The following is a 17,500-nucleotide window of genomic DNA, read 5'->3' as shown; positions in this document are numbered from 1 at the left end:
GCAATACACAATCATGTGTATCACTGGCCAAAATGTATCTGAAAGACGATGTGCAGGTATCCTTGCGTGTTTAATTTTCGTTTTTGTGCACAACAAATTGTGGTTAACTTTGACTGTTTTTCTTCATTTTGTTGCAGGTTTGTTCATTTTTCCTTCAAATTAGTTTTATTTTTCCTTCAAATTAGTTTTATTTTAGGTCACGTTACGTTTGTGTGACAATTCTGAAATTGGCTTAAAGCGTCTGTTAGTCTTCCTCTGTGGCTATGAAGGAATATGTTCATTGAGAGAACTGTCAAGACTGTTTTATCAGTGATGCGCTGTGTCCTGTATACTGTAACAGCACTTTAAAAAATAATGTACGTAAGATATATCTGGCATCAAACTTGAAGTTTCAATATTTCAGTGTGTGTGTTTTTGTTTTGGTTTGCTTTTCATATCTCTTTCTGTAAATAGCTTATTTTTATCTTTCGTCTTCTTGAACAATGGTGGTGGTGTTTGGCAGTGTTGTGTAATGGAGGCTTTTGTGGTTTGTTTGTGCATCTACATTACAATTATGTGTCAAGGGAGTAATAATAAAAGGTCAGTGGTTACTTATACGCTGTTAAATGTCTTTTTTCATGTAGTGTGGTAGTTTTTTTTTGTGCAGTGTTTGTGGATGGTGTGTGTATATATATGTGTGTGTGTGTGTGTGTGTGTGTGTGGATTATTTCTTAACTTGCCTGTTTATTTGCTCGTCTGTTTTTTGTTTTATACGAGAAGGTAGTGCAGATTGTTATACATGTCGTAGTTATGGCACGGCGTGCGTGTGTGTGTCTGTGTGTGTATGAAATGTACTCTCTCTCTCTCTCTCTCTCTCTCTCTCTCTCTCTCTCTCTCTCTCTCTCTCTCTCTCTCTCTCTCTCTCTTTCTCTCTCTCTCTCTCTGTTTGCAGTTGTTTGCAGTTGTCTCTCTTTCTCTCTCTCTCTTTCTCTTTCTCTTTCTCTTACTCTCTCTCTCTCTTTCTCTCTCTTTCTCTCTTTCTCTCTCTCTCTCTCTCTCTCTTTCTCTTTCTCTCTCTCTCTCTCTGTTTGCAGTTGTCTCCCTTTCTCTCTCTCTCTTTCTCTTTCTCTTTCTCTCTCTCTCTGTTTGTCTTTTGTAATTGGATGTTCATATTTTTTAAAGTAACATTTGCAAAACGTACGCCACACACATACACACACCCACACACACATACACATACAGCGTTATTCGCCCTATTGTCCCGAAAAGCCAAATAAGTTAATGGACAGGGATAAGTAAAACCACAAATCAACCTGTAAGTGCAGGCAACATCATTGTTACAAAGTCAAACCTAACACACGTGAGTCGTGAGGGCTTTGCTTTCCCTGTTATATTCAAAACAGTACAATATTATATGTCATGGATGCAACAAATACATCACATGTGCAACAAATACATCATAGCACTACTTTCTGTCGACCTTGACATTCTGTCGACCTTGTGTGTTGGTACCGGCTACCTAAACTGCACCAGAACTCGAACAAACTAGCAATGTCGAAGAAGTCATTCGGTAAGAATTTTAGCATAACATTTCCATGGCTACAGTCATGCCCAAGAAGTCACACGAAAATAAAATATACATAAAAAGATTATAAGAAAGAATCATTATCAAAGAAATAAAAATAAACACCAAAATTAAAAAAAACTATACCGATTTGTTTTTGCGGCACTCAATGATTTGCTTAATCTATCACATCGACCCACCCAACCCCTCCCCCTAAGAAAACAAAATAAAACAAAAACAGGAACACTTAAAAACACACTATAATTTCTATCCATGCACCCATTCACTTTTAAAAATCTGCTTCGTCGCAATAAATAAATAAATACCTTATTGGTCATATTACTTGACATTGTTTGATGCCAACATTTGGAATTCAACTATCGTTTTCAAGCTTTATATTTTTACTGTAGCTTGATCATGCTAAACTGAGAGACACAGCGTACACTGAATTAGAAAAAAAAGCAAAAATAATTAATACGTAATGGTGTACTGCACAAAATTGAGCACATTTTTGTTTGCGAATCCTTTGTTGGATAAATAGGAATACGCCTTTAAGAAATCAGCAACACACACACACACACAAACACACACACACACACACGATACTTATAAGGACGTGAATTGTACTTCAAAAGGTTACTTTTGCACGATTAGAGTGCTGTATGTCTTTCCTGGTTCGTGCTTGTGCTCCATGACTATCATCATCTATTTAATTTCTTGTATATTAAACTTTCAAGGTTTTTTTAATAAACAAAGGATGTTAAATACATGCATGAGTTTCGACAGAATCGTCAATAAATACCGTCAAAACAAGTTTCAAGAAAGTCCACTGGCAATGACAATATTTCAATCAGAGGATTGAGCCAAACGTTTTCCTTTCTTCGCCATTCGTATCTCCAAGCTTTCTTCCAACTTTTGAATGCTTTATAAATACTGTAAAAAACAACAACAACACTTTGAGGGTCTACACGTAATGCTAATGTTTCAAGTAATAGTCTGACCTGAAGATGGTCCTTTCTTCTTCCTTTTTCTCTCTCTAGATATTCTTCCACTTTCTGCGTGCCACATACAAAAACTGCTGTTGAAAACGCTTGCAAGAGTTTTCAGGCAGCGTCAGTGTTTCAAGCGGTGGGCTGGGGGAAGTGTGATCCTTCCTTCTTCCTTTTCTCCAAATATTCCTCTATCTTCTGCATGGCTTCGGCGTGTGTCGTCACTTCCTCCACACCAGCTCTGACGTCAGACGGAATGGTGACGACACCTTCTCGTTCAAGTCTTGCTTTCACCACGAGACCCAAGCAGACTTTGAAGTCGGTAGCTTTGATGATCTTCTCATCTGCAATTCAGAATTAGAATTTAAAGATGGCCATGACATGAAAAACTGTGTCGATGTCTATCTTGAACTTTTTCTTCAAGATGCTATTATCATCTCCATAATTAAAAATATCAGTTTGTTTGCGGCACTTTATAGTGAAGGAAATATATTGTTGGGTGTCTTTATTCAAACGTTTGCCACGCTCTCTCCCTTCAACATTTAAATAACAACAACAAAGAGAAAAAAATACTTCAGTACTTGCCATATATGGATAACTTTTGTTAAATGTCAAAACAGCTGTCTTACAGCTAACAAATTTACAAGACGAATCAAATCTGTTTTTAACTGAAGGCAAACGGCATCAGTGATCTTCTCATTCAAATGTAAATATAATATGGTTTGAACCCATCTTTTTAAACAAGAGAAAATGTACGATAAAATATGCAGAAACAAACAAAAGGTGAACATGTATTTCCAATTAGACATGTGGTAGGAATATAAGTCCATGCACCGCAATAGAGTCAAGAACACTTTCCTTTGAAAATAACTTGTTGCCATAGGGTCACATGGTGAGAGTAGCAAAACAATGAGAGAACACAGACAAGGGGAGAACGAGTTAGTGTACAAGTCATACAGGATTATAGCCTTTTAGTCTCGAACATAATTTGAAAGAAGCAGCCGCGAAGCATTCGAAAAGATAAAAGCTGGTTACGGAACACATGAGACAAAAACAGCGCGATGCAACACATTACAAATACATGTGAATTTGAACATATTAAAGTACACATAGACTGCAAAAATGTTGCAAAAACAGTGCAAGCGAATCCAAAGAAATACTTGTCAATACAGTGCAAAAACATGGACACCATCTCTATACAAGCAAGTATTGGTACATTCAACGCGGTAATAACAAGCAGGATGCAGATGAATCAAACTTAAAGAAAACCAATGCGAATACAGCTCACAGTTCGTGGTTTGTATTTTACAATTATAAACCAAAAATAAGACTATTTGCTGTTCTATCTTCACCAACTAATGTCCATGTGAACGTTGGTTTCCTACTTATTGACCAAAACTTGATTTTAACGAACCGGTATCGATACATTCAGTTATCCAATTCTAAGAATATCCCACAGATACAATCTTGCCCCACCCCTCACACCCTCCTGACTCCCATCACTACCCTCGTACTCTGCACCCTACACAATTTGACGAAAACAAGCCAAGATTATCAAAATCTTAAAGTGTGCGAAATTCGGAGTTTTTAACTTCAAAAACATCCAAGAAAACCTCAACCTTTAGTTGTTATGAACCGACCGTGACCACCCCCCTGTGACCTTGACATTGGACGATGTTTAAAAAGACTGAGGTCATGTCGGAAGATCATCAAACACTACAAGCATACAAAGTTTCAAATCTCAAGCTTCAAAAACATCCCAGACATCTCAAAAACATCTCATCGTAAAGGGTTTTGTTCACGGACGGACAGACGGACGGATAGACGTCCGGGCGACCGCCCGTCCATACGTGCGGACGCTGTTCATTACTATTAAGACTCACTCAATACTCAGGTGAGTCAAAACATATATGCACGAGAGTGTAGATGTACCCAAAGCAATAGCCGACGGTGGAGCATAGCGTAGCATCAGGACATACGAAGACATTAAAAATACTAGTAAAGTTGGTTCCAATTGCAAGATAACCCCAAAGCATTACCGAAAAGCAAACCGCATGTGAAGCCAAAACAAAAAGAACCAGGGTGCTTAATGAAGTCAAAGAAAAACTAAGCATGAGGATCAAAATGAACCCAACGGAAATACCAGCGTGCAAGTTAACTAGAATCAAAAACGCAGAAGAGTTGAGACGCACCGAGCAGTGACCAGGCTTCCTCTCCGTCAACCAGCGGACGAATCCAGCGACTTCGACGAGCGGGTAAGCGAGTTGCTGACGGCGGGTACAATGTCCACATGATATCCAGTGCTTCGCTCTTGGTGAGCGGGCGGTATCGGTCTTGGTCGCCACTCTGCAGTAAGAGGACAGGACTCTGAGCTTCGTCGTCTGTAACGAAGGTGATGTCGTCCATGGTATTGCTGGTGGCGTTGCTGTCGCTGTCTTCGTTTCTGATGCTGATGCTGCTGTCGCTGTCTTTGATCTTGGCAGTGGCTGTGCTATCTGTTCTGTTATGGTGGACTTTGATGCCACGTTCGCTGGTGTTGTCACTTCTGGTTGTGCTCTCTGTTGCGTTGTCTTCAATACTGATGCTGCTGCTGTCATCGTTTTCTTGGACTTCAATGTCGATGTTACGTGTGAGTGTAGTGGCCTCGTTGGAGGTGTCGGATACGCAAGCGCTGTCAGGCAGAAAGACGTCGTCGCTCGGAGAGCTGCAGGTGTCCAAGCTGGCAAAGGAATTCATGCCTTGGTCTGGGAAATGCTGCCTCATCTGAAAAGAGGTTGGCGCTTCTGAAGGCATCGGTCTGATTCCTCCTTGTTCGGGTCCACTTTCTTGCCCTCTGCCTCCTGTCTTCTTAAGTACTTTACTGTGATCTTTACGCTCGGGTCTGGTTCCATTGCTGTTGGTATTATGTAAGCCCGAAGTTGCTTTGATGTCTTTTTCTGCACTCTTAATGTTGACTTGCTCTTTGGCGATGGTGTGCTCTTGGCTGGCGTGGATATCTGCCGTGATGCTGCCTCCCATTATGTTGCTTTCTGTTCTGTTGCCTTCCATGGATCTCCTGGCACCGATCCTACAGTTGGGGTCAACGATGATGTCATTCAGAGTTTTTCCGACCCTACCATTATCAATTCCACCGCTCTTGTTGTGCTTTGCAGTAGATTCTGTGATTTGAGAGTTGGTTCTCTTCTTTGTTTCAATGTTGTCACCCTTTAGAGCGGAGATGACGTCATCTGACAGTAATTTTTCTAGGTCGGCTGACATTTCAATCCTTGTACCTGCGACGTGGCGGGTCTTTTCTATGCTGTCGGAGTTCAGGTCGCGCCTGCTTTTCGTTCTGGGAGTACGTCTTGGTTGCATATTTGCATGGCTGTGTTTGGTGATCACCGGTGACTGAATCCTTTCCTCTACTACCTGGTCACTCTCTGAATGTGGCAAATAGAAAGAGAGAAAGGAAAAGACGAGTTAGTCATTTTCAAAGAAACAACTTGAACGAGAAAAACACGAGAAAAAAGTTGCGTGATCACTCCTCCGTTTTGCTGAAAGTCTAAATCACAAGGCGACCATGACCTCATGCAAAAACAAATAGTGATTGGAAGCAAGCCGGCTAGTCAAAGTCGGAGAAAGAGACACAAACACGAACAGATAGAGTGAGAGTGACTCAGCCGAATACACTTAATTCAATCTCATGCACCTGCAACATCAGAGGATCAACATGCTTGCGCAAAATAAAGTGATAGATGGTTAACAGAATCAACTGCAGAAAGCAAAAAACAGCAAAGAGTTGAGGAAAAAATATTGCAATTACATCCGCTGAACCCGCTGGGAGGAACCACACACACAGAGGCCTCGACGCCGAAAGCTGTTTCAGCTGACGTCATCTCCACTTCATGTTCACCCTTCTCTTCCTCAGCTGTAGTTTCAAAACCGGCCTCGCTGGAAAGAGACTTACTCCGGGGAGACTTGGGACTCTCAGAGACGTGCTTGGACCCACTACTGTCTCTACGACGAACAGCAGCAACACTAGAAGGTGCTTTCTGAGAAGTAGACTTGATTCTGGGGGACCAGAAACCCTCTGAACCGTGCTTCGAATCATTGCTGTCCTTTCGAAGAGAAGCAGCAATAGCAGGAGCTGTCGTTTGAAGGGCAGACTTGCTTTGGGGGGACAAGAGACCCTCTAAACTGTGCCTCGACCCCTTGCTATCTTTTCTCTGAAATGCAGCGACAGCAGGAGATGCCTTCTGAGAAACAGGCCTAATTTTGGATGACATAGGACCTTCAGAACCGTGCTTTGATTCTTTGCTTTCTTTCCTCTGGGAAGCAGACACTATCTTTTTCCTGGACAACGAACGTTCAGAACCATGCTTCGACCCACTACTGTCTTTCCTACTAGAATCAACAGCAGCTGAGACCCGCTTGTGAGAGAGTAAATCGTCTGCGCAATGACCCTCTGTTTTCGCTTCTTCAGCCGGCCCGTCTTCCGTCTCATCTGCTGTGTCAGAACTAGAGGTGGGGTGACTTGGGGAAGAAGGGGGAATAAGTCCAGTAGCGGGGAGAACATAGAGAGTGAACAGGATATCCAGGGCCTCCGTTTTGTACAGACCGTGCAGCTGTACACGAGGCAAAGTGTGCTGGCAAAGAGTGCATGCCCCTGAAACACAAATGGATTATGAAATCCGATGGGTTCAGTCGATGCTTTGTTTTTCATCTTGTTTTACAGCTGATTTCTTTTTTTCAAATAAAAACAATTGGTAAAGTCTGAAATCGTACATCCTCTTTTGTGTCAGTGTCCTTGACAACTTAAGTCACATTTCAATATTATGCAAATTAAAATTTTTAAAAAGTACTTGAAAATTCAAACCAGCCTTAAGTCATACGTTTTAAGTCTTTTGTTCAGCGCTAAATTCAAGTATAAGTTACATGTATGATAACATCCTAATGTTCTTAGGAGAGAAACAAATATGATGCTATCGTATCTACCTACATACACATTTGTGTTCAGTCTTTATATTAGGCTAGTACGCGCATATATACGAAAATGTAACTTGGTTCGAATTGTTGTATTAAACTTGGCAGATCAACACCTTGACTGCTGGAGAAACTTAGTTTAAAAAAGATGTATAATAATCACATACTTGCCAAAACAACCAGCCCAAACCCGAGAAACTTTTTTTCTAGTGAAGCAAATCAGCTTGATGGAAGTCAAAGGGCAATTTACAGTACGTACGTGATACGTACGTGGCATGACAGTCACGTGTTGTTTTTCAATTTTAATGTTTTGCCCACAATGATGACTGATCAAGAAAATCACAACCTGACCTCACAATTGAGTAAGTAACATACGAAACACAATTGACAGCAAATCAAACAGCAAAAGAACTCCTGTACTCACTGAGGCAGAGTTTGCTGCTGACAAGGTGCTTGAGGTCGATCAAGGCGCGATAGTCAGTGCACATGTAGACCCTGTTTACGTCCCTTGCTATCTCTTCCAGCTCTTTCATCTCCACGTTGTTGCCCACCCCTGAAACACCGGTCAAGGTTCAACCAAACGCACAATACCATTTTTAGATGTTTATAGTTTCACTTTTTACACCATTATACACTGTAAACTGAAGTGTTCCACGTTTGAACACCTTTCTTCTTCTTCTTGTCGTTCGCTGTTAGATCGTCAGTCCGGACTGCAGGGCGAAACGTGCTGTCCTCTCTAAGTCCTAACACCCTTTCTGTAACACAGTGTAATATAGTAGAAGCAAAACACTAGTGTTTAACCATGTGCTACCGTTTTCTGGAAGAGCTATTGTCCTGTGTCAATCTGTGTTAACAACTTGTTAAAGGGTGTTCAAAAGTTGAACACTTAAATTCAGAGTGTAGAAGACTCATGCAGACAATCAGAGATGAGATGTTGTGGTGACGGGCGCTGTGGCGGGGTGGTAAGACGTCGGCCTCTTAATTGGAAGGTCGAGAGTTCGAATCCCGGCCGCGGCCGCCTGGTGGGTTAAGTGTGGAGATTTTGTCCGATCTCCCAGGTCAACTTATGTGCAGACCTGCTAGTGGCTTATCCCCCTTCGTGTGTACAGGCAAGCACAAGACCAAGTGTGCACGGAACAGATCCTGTAATCCATGTCAGAGTTCGGTGGGTTATAGAAACACGAAAATACCCAGCATGCTTCCTCCGAAAGCGGCGTATGGCTGCCTTAATGGCGGGGTAAAAACGGTCATACACGTAAAATTCCACTCGTGCAAAAACACGAGTGTACGTGGGAGTTTCAGCCCACGAACGCAGAAGAAGAAGAAGATGTTGTAGTGGTTAATGACAGTTTTCTTCATGGCTGCTTTCCGTTATCATGGAGCCGCATCCAGTAGAGTTGTACATGAAACTCCAAAATAGGAATACATTTCAACAGAAGTTTGGTTCGAGCTAAGTGAGGCACTGTTTAAACCTTATAATCAACCACTGACAAATTGGGTGAGAATTTCTGTGTTGGACAACATGGATTTTTGTTCAGGTAACATACAGTTCAAACATTTAGAATATGTCGTTTGGTGTTATTTTAGCGCAGGTAGGTGAAATGACCAATTAAAAAAATCTAATTTAAAAAAAAAAGGTTCAGGCTCTTTTTAACCAGTACCTCAAAAACTAAAACGGACATTGAACCAATTCACAGCCAGAATAATCATTAATTAGGCCAAACAAAAATATATGTTGGTTTAGGATAACGTGACCAAAAAAGATAGGATCGGTAGGTCGGCTTTTAAAACAAAAAAACATGTTTTAAAACATTTAGTCGATTTTAAAGGATGTAACTTCCCTTAGTCTCGTTATTGTTCGCAAAATGTGCCAAAAGTTGGTTTTGTTTTGAGAAATAAAAAAATAAAACTTTTAGGGTCGCCGGGAAAATATAGGGTCGGTCGGGTTACCCTAAACCAACATATATTTTTGTTTGGCCTTACAAAGGTTACATCGATGATTGATCGACGACCAACGCTTGACCTATCATCAATTCAGTCCGAAGTTGACTTCGCGAAGACTTCGTGAAAATGCAAGTGTAATATTCGACTTGTGGAGGATGACGGCTTACCAACGGCAAAAACGGTGATGTTTTCATCTGCTGCTTTCTTGGCTTCAAGGGCTGTCTGCTGTGTGTTGGCCGACTGTCCGTTTGTGACCACGATGGCAAACTTCTGCACTCCTGGCCGCGCATCCTACACATGTAAATACAGAGCTTAAGCCATTTGTGTGTGAGGTAGGGGAAAGGCTCCTAATATGGACCGGCTCCTAATATGGACCATTTGTGGTATTTTCTTTATCTAATTTTTGCTGAATGTATATCAAAGCTATTTCACTCTCATTAGGCCTAACGGTTAACCTAAGAGAGAAGGACTACCAAACACAAAATGAAACTTCTTCGCAAGAAAACAAGCTAGTTATCAGCATGAAACAAAAAGTGGTCCATATTAGGAGCCCTTCCCCTACATGTAACAGACAGATTGGGAGAACAGGTGTAGCCATACATAGGAAATGAATCTTGTCGCTAACTTCATTTATTATTCGACCTTTCATATGATTCCTTGACCATATCTTGTAGGATTCCACGTGCCTCCGTGCAGGGAAATGAATCTGATTTGTAATATATAATTTGTTTGCGCCCTTTAATATTATTCCTTGGCCATATCTAGCTGATTTGAACTGATCATGAAGACAATTTGACCTCTAAGATATGCACCATATAAAATTCGTCCCGTTTGTCATGTCACAAGGACCACGTGTATTTCTATATTTGAGATACCTACTATGTATTTATCAGCTGTTCAACTTCAACGTCCGCCTAATCCAAATGCCTTTTCGCTGATCGTGTAGATTTGCGCTCTTGTGTCATGTTCCAGAAAGATAATAACACATGTGTGCTTCAGTCCATTTTAACAGTATCTATTAAATCATCTTAACAACGTGCTCTGAGAATTATTCAGGCAAATTTGTCATAGGTATGCACGTGACTTTTAATTAAGTGTAATGGCGTCTTTGAGGTTGATTTTTTTTAACATATTCACATTTCCAACCTGGACATTTTACCTAATATTGGTAAAATAAAAAACGAAAATAAAAAAAAATATCAACAAGAACACACAGCGTGTTGTAGAACCGGATTTTAAATCAATAAAAACAAAAATAGAAATATAGAAGAGTGGTCACACAATGACTGTGCCTCGTCACACAATGACTGTGCCGCGTCACACAGATCACCGTGGATAACCGACTTACTACTTTACCTTGAACATATCTCTCATAATACGAAGACCTATGTCGGTGTGTGTGGGACCTGGGCGAAACTTGATCTGATCTGCACAATATGATTTTCACAGAGGTTATTGCTTGAATTAGTTTCCTGAATCCCTAGAACAATTCCGTGCTCACAATGTGCCGGTGCAGTGCGTCGGTGCTGTGAAGAAGGGAGTCTCCTGTAAAGGTAATATTTCATCATAGAAGTCCAGTACAAACTTTACACTGAATACTGAGTTCACTTGTGGTCATTATGTTTTGTAAAAAAAAGCAGAACGACATTGAAAACCGCATAACATAATATATCCTTACATAACGTAACGTAACATAACATAATATATCCTTAAATAACGTAACGTAACATAACAATAAATAATACAACATTACAAAAACAAAGCATAACATAGCAAAGGCATAACCTATAACTTGACACAATAACAGAACATAACACTTACATAACATAATATGACATGGCATAACAACACAACAGAATAGTTAGTTAGTTAGCTGTTGCTTTTCGGGTCCAGCGGACCATAATAGGCCAAATCAGGACCCCCACAACAGAATAAAAATACAACATATAACATAACATTAACATAACATAACATAATAAAACACAACATAACATAGCATAACTAGAACCTTGCAGAATACCTTATGACATCATGGTGCAAACATCTTTAACATCAGTTTTAACATATGAGATAACTTTGAGAAAATTACACGAGTTGTGTGACTGGTCTTGGACCTAATGTTGATCTTAACGCCATAAAATACACCTATGATGAATAATGTCAAAATAATAAGTATTTATATATATATGTTGAAGTTATGAAAGTTTAAACAAACATTAAATACATTTAATAACGCCCTATATCTAAAAAAAAAAAAAAAAAAAGAAACAAGAAAAGTGCTTACTAATACCTAAAAATCAAAGTATTAATTGTTGCCCAAGTGACACTTTATACAGCATGCATAGCCTTTCACAACCTTACACAGACAGCTTTCTGAGCAGTCATTTTTCATTTTTCATTTTTTTCATTTCATTTCATTTTCATTATTTTATTGTCCCATCGCTGGGAAATTCGGGTCGCTTCCTCCCAGTGGAAAGCTAGCAGCAACGGAGTCGCGCTACCCAGGTGTCTGCGTGTTTAGGTGTATTCAGCCACCTGCACTTATGGCAGAATGACCAAGGTCTTTTACGTGCCATTGTGATGACACGGGGGTGGGACATGGCTTCCGTCTCTGGGTCTGCACATAAAGTTGACCCGTGTCCGTCCCGGCCCGAATTCGATCCTGCGACCTTCCGATCACAAGTCCAGTGCTCTACCAACTGAGCTACCGGGCCCCCACATCATCAGAGCCAAAGCACATCATACGAACAGAATCAATGTGAAGAGACCACGAGCTGTTGGTGTTCAATTTGGAGGGAACGACAAGCAAAACAAGCGAAAACAACGCCTTAAAACCCCTGACTTTTTTCGCTTCATCAGCATGAAAGTGTTGTTTGTATTAAAACACTAGAGGTACATTCAATTCTTCCCGATCAACTGACTGATATTTTTTAACACTATATTCCTCCCTGTGTGTGTGGCGGGAGAGGGGGGGTGGGGGTGGTGGGGGTGGGGTGCTACTTTTGAATTCAACAGATTCAAGAAAGACTTCCTCATTGTGAGACAAGACCCCCAAATCTTAACCTTTACCAGTCCATCATAACTCACTTTTAACATCATCACTCAAGACCTTTCCCACCAAACCTTCTCTCTTCATCCTATGTCGTACCACCACTGCACCCCAATCCACACAGACGACAATGCTACACGCTATCACTCACCAACGGCCTGGATAATTTCTTCCTGTGACGTGTACTGCAGCAGCCCGAAGGCATGAAAGACGTCACTGTTGTAGGGAACCACCCCCACCCTCACCCTGTCCGACCCGATGTCCAGGTAGCGGACAACGTCCTTCACGAAGGTCATCTGGTCGTGGAAACTGACGATGCCCAGGCTGGTGGAACAATCCAGAACGAATATCACTTCTGCTGTTGACCCTGACCCTGAAAAGTATTGGATACATGTACAATAAATCTGCTCGTCTGAGGTAAACAATACGTGTATTGCTGCTAAGGAGAAAAGTCGGATCTAACTGTGATAATTAATTGACGATGTCCAGGCTGATGGAACAATCCAGAACGAATATCACTTCTGGTGTTGACCCTGACCCTGTAAAGTATTGGATACATGTACAATAAATCTGTTTGTCTGAAGTAAATGATAGGTATTGCTGCTAAGGAGCGGACAACGTCCTTCACGAAGGTCATCTGGTCGTGAAAACTGACGATGGCCAAGCTGGTGGAACAATCCAGAACGAATATCACTTCTGCTGTTGACCCTGACCCTGAAAAGTATTGGATACATGTACAATAAATCTGTTTGTCGGAAGTATTGCTGCTAAGAAGCGAACAACGTCCTTCACGAAGGTCATCTGGTCGTGAAAACTGACGATGCCCAGGCTGGTAGAACAATCCAGAACGAACACCACTTCTGCTGTTGACCCTGACCCAGAAGAGTTGATGATACATGTATAATAAATCTGTTTGTCTGAAGTAAATAATAGGTATTGCTGCTAAGGAGCGGACAACTTCCTTCGCGAAGGTCATCTGGTCGTGGAAACCGACGATGCCAAGGCTGGTGGAACAATGCAGAACGAACACCACTTCTGCGGTTGACCCTGACCCTGAAAAGTGAATAATACATGTACAATCGATCTGCTCGTCTGAGGTAAACAATACGTGTATTGCTGCTAAGGAGAAAAGTCGGATCTAACTGTAAAAATTGACGATGTCAGGCTGATGGAACAGTTCAGAACGAACACCACTTCTGCTGTTGACACTGACCCTGAACATTTTTCAGATACATGTACAATCAATCAGCACGATGATTTAAAAGCGTGAAGTAAATGATAGAAATTGCTGCTGGAAAAAAAATCTAATCAGACTTTGAATACTGACTATGCACAGGCTGGTGGAACAGTCCAGAACAAACACCACTTCTGCTATTGCCCCTTACCCTAAAAAGTTTTCAATACATAAACGTACAATCAGTGAGGAAAAGTGCGAAGAAAATAGTAGGAAACCACTTTACAAAATTATGACGAAACGTCAGATCTGAACCTAACAAGCAGGCTGAACAGTTCTTCTTTAAGTTCGAGCGAACAAAGAGGAAGAAGAAGAAGAAGAAGAAGAAGAAGAAGAAGAAGAAGAAGAAGAAGAAGAAGAAGAAGAAGAAGAAGAAGAAGAAGAAGAAGAAGAGTCCAGGACGAACTAACTTCTGCTGTTAACGCTGAGACAGGAACATTTTGGATTCGGGTGTGATTCGTTCATGGTGGTGTATGGCTGCTTTTCTTTCCTGGGATGCTCTTGCAAACGTTAGAGTTCAACAATTAGCAGGTTTTTATAGGGCTTTTTATTCAGCCTAATCGCGCTCCTGAGTGACTGGCTTTTCCTTCAAAAAGGTGCTTCAAGTGTTTCACGCATTCGGTTACATATGTTCAATCTATTTACCACCATGAGTATTTTTTTTGTATCCCCTAAAACTATAGTAATCTAAGGGGAAAAGATGATGCACAGTTCATAGGAAGTTCTCATAGGAAAATGTGAAAAGTGATGCAAACCTCTGAACACGGCGTTGAAAGCAGCAGTTATCTCCCCGTCTGTCGGGAAAAGCCCACACTCCTTGAAGAACTCGCTCAGCTGATCACGTGGCAACTTGTCTCCCGTGGAAACACGCTCAAACACACGCTCGTATTCTGTCAGAAACAAACATAATACTTCTAAACACAATAGGTTTTGTTGTTGTTAAAACTATTGTCCTTTACTCTTTATTGAGTAAAAATCTGAGCTACCAACGCTGTAAATCAGATCTAGAAAACAAAACAAGAAAGCCGCAACATATGCAGAAAATCTGACTGTGAGAACACGATATACTTTTTAAAGCAAAGTCATGAGACTTGTAATTGTCACGTTGATATCAATGAAGAAATGTTTTGAAGAACGTGTAATTGAAGCAAGTCGCATTTTTGACCCTCCACCACAAAATGTGTCGCATGTCACCTTTGCATGATTTTCATATTTTTACATTTTCCTAAAGAGTTTGTTATGCTCTATCCAGTGGTGAAAACCGTGTTAGAAAAGAGCGAAAACTGTTTGAGTTATAAGCCTGTGACTAAGGTGACCCTCACACTGTTACCAGACACTCCCCGGACTTATATTCAGCCTAGCGCAGAACCGCGCGAGGTGACATGCGACTCATTTCGTGGTGGAGGGTCACATTTGTGAAAGTCAGATGACCAAAGAAGGATAACGAAGGCGATCTTTGATTTACCGAAACTGGTATCCTCCATGATAACCTCTAACGTCATTACTTTAAAAAAACAAAAACCATTATGATACAGTCGAACCTGCCTTGGAGACCACCTGTCCATTAAGACCACCCCAAAGGATCCCCAACGGTTTTTACGACTATTAATAAATCACCTGTTCATAAAGACCACAAGTCCTGTCTAAAGAGACCACTTTTGCTCTGTCCCTGTGATGGTTTCTTTAGACAGGTTGAACTGTAGTTCAAAAACTTACTTTCCCGTTTGTCCAGATAGTCTCCCATCTCGGCGAGCGAGAAAGGACAGCTGGTTTTCATAACCCCGTGACGTGCCTGCACGCGCGTGACCAGCTCGCGATACTCCTTGGTGACCTTAGGCCACGCCCTCCCCAGCCCCATCAACGCTTGACGCGTCATGCGCTTGATTCGCTGGCGAACCAGCCAACCACGAGCCTGCTGCTGGATGATTGACGCTGCCAGGCTCCGCCTCTGATTGACGAGTGTCTCGTTGTGATAGGCGCTGTCAAAGAGCGGGAAATATGAAGTGTTTGTCAGCTTGGTGTGTTCCTTCATACAGTTATGCGTTCTCTTTCTTTCTCTCTCTCTCTGTCTCTCTCTCTCTTTCTGTCTCTCTCTCTCTCTTTCTCTCTCGTGTGCGCGCGCCCGTGTGTGTATATGTGTGTGTGTATGCTGTTTAGTTTCATACATTTGTTGTATGCATTTAATGACTGCTTCATATGTGTATATAATCTGCTGTGTGTGTGCCCACACATGTGTGTATGTGTGTGTGTGTGTGTGTGTGTGTGTGTGTGTGTCTGTGTGTGTGTGTGTGTGTGTGTGTGTGTGTGTGTGTGTGTGTGTGTGTGTGTATGTGTGTGTGTGTGTGTGTGTCCGTGTCTGTACGTGTATATCTGTGTATGTGTCTTGGTGTCGTCTGACAATGTTTGCTTAAGTTATATCATCTTTCCAAGAAATGTTTCCATGATTATGTCTCAACATTTGGCAGGCTCTTTCTTTATTTTGCCTCACTTATTTGCATGTGTAGGCTATGTTTATAAAGCCCAATGTATCTCATCCTTAGTAATTTCGTTTTATGCACCAATTTCATTTGTCTGAAAATTGTCAAAATCAAATCATTGATTAGAACAATAAAACATCCATCCATCTCTCTCTCTCTCTCTCTCTCTCTCTCTCTCTCTCTCTCTCTCTCTGTCTCTCTCTCTCTCTCTTTCTGTCTCTCTCTCTCTGTCTGTGTGTCTCTCTCTCTCTCTCTCTCTCTCTTTCTCGCTCTATATCTCTCTCTTTGTCAATCTCTCTTTCTTCCACCCCCACCCCCTATGTCTCTGTCTCTGTACCTCTCTCTGTGTATATATTATGAGTTATTTCTAATATGCTGACTGTTAGCAAATGATAACAAGACATGTCGAGAAAAAAGATATCAAGCATGAGCCTTTTAGGCGAATGCTGATATCGTTTGTGAGACATGTCTGTTATCATTTGCTAACAGTCAGCATATTAGAAATAACGGTTTTATTACCGTTTAATTCGACCAAAAGAAATTTCGAAGCGACCCCGCGAATTAGACAGAACAGCCGCAATGGGAACTTGAGGGCTTCTACCTGATTATGCCTGTCAGTCAAAGAATTCTCGTGACCTGAGTAAGCCAATCAGAGTAACACACCTGACGTGATGAATATTCACAGGTCAAATGCCTTTGACACACAACAATCTCACAAGATAAACCATGTTGAACATGCGTTTCGGTTTCTTCTCTTTTTCTCGTTGAACAGAGAGCGACAGATTTAGAACCGACTCCAGACGGATGGGAAATGACGTAAAGATACATTTGATGTAAAGAGAGTGACGCAATTTCACTTGATTTTTCCGAACTTTGATCATTTAGATTTCAAGTGAGCGGTCGGCATTGCACACTCAGACGATGGGCGGTGCCTTGCTGTTCCGTAACGCACCCACCGACAAAACTCGCTTTTCGGTATTTTTTAGATAAAGAGAGTATTATCTGACAGCATTTGAAGTGTCATTCTTTAGAATAAATCACGCTGATATTGTTGAATTAAATATTTACTTTGTCTTGTTAATTTTTAGCGTGATAAACAAAAAGGGTCCCTGCCTGAACGTTATAACATTTAGAGGGTCACCTAGAATCCGTCCTGATTGGTCAAAAAGCCATATGGGGCACTGAATTGGTAATAAATATATATATACTAGAGGAATACCCGGCTTCGCAGGGTGAATCGCGAGACAGAGACAGACAGCGTGGCGGTTCTCCACAATCACCTTTGAAGGCGAAGTCCTCTCA

General features: G+C 41.3%; 2 protein-coding genes across 2 annotated transcripts in view; one reads left to right on the top strand and one right to left on the bottom strand.

Moving 5' to 3' along the window:
* Positions 1-594, top strand: part of LOC138948630 (uncharacterized) — a 38,672-nt gene extending 38,078 nt beyond the window's left edge. The window contains exon 7 of the mRNA XM_070320196.1: positions 1-594. This exon is cut by the window's left edge and continues 2,224 nt beyond it. The gene's annotated coding sequence lies outside the window, so the exon portion shown is untranslated.
* Positions 595-1,188: 594 nt separating this feature from the next.
* The window catches only part of LOC138947929 (uncharacterized), a 30,299-nt gene continuing 13,987 nt past the window's right edge, over positions 1,189-17,500 (bottom strand). Inside the window, exons 6-15 of the mRNA XM_070319454.1 lie at positions 15,438-15,700; positions 14,477-14,611; positions 13,007-13,201; positions 12,639-12,923; positions 10,795-10,865; positions 9,606-9,729; positions 7,919-8,047; positions 6,341-7,177; positions 4,725-5,951; positions 1,189-2,876 (exon numbers count right to left, since the gene is read on the bottom strand). Coding sequence (XP_070175555.1) covers positions 2,665-2,876; positions 4,725-5,951; positions 6,341-7,177; positions 7,919-8,047; positions 9,606-9,729; positions 10,795-10,865; positions 12,639-12,923; positions 13,007-13,201; positions 14,477-14,611; positions 15,438-15,700 — 3,478 coding nt within the window. The 3' untranslated portion in view covers positions 1,189-2,664. The remainder of the gene's footprint in view (positions 2,877-4,724; positions 5,952-6,340; positions 7,178-7,918; positions 8,048-9,605; positions 9,730-10,794; positions 10,866-12,638; positions 12,924-13,006; positions 13,202-14,476; positions 14,612-15,437; positions 15,701-17,500) is intronic.

Source organism: Littorina saxatilis, linkage group LG15, assembly GCF_037325665.1.
Source record: "Littorina saxatilis isolate snail1 linkage group LG15, US_GU_Lsax_2.0, whole genome shotgun sequence".
NCBI lineage: Eukaryota > Metazoa > Mollusca > Gastropoda > Littorinimorpha > Littorinidae > Littorina > Littorina saxatilis.
The sequence above is the reverse complement of the archived record's forward strand: the minus strand, read 5'-3'. Positions and strand labels throughout refer to the sequence as shown.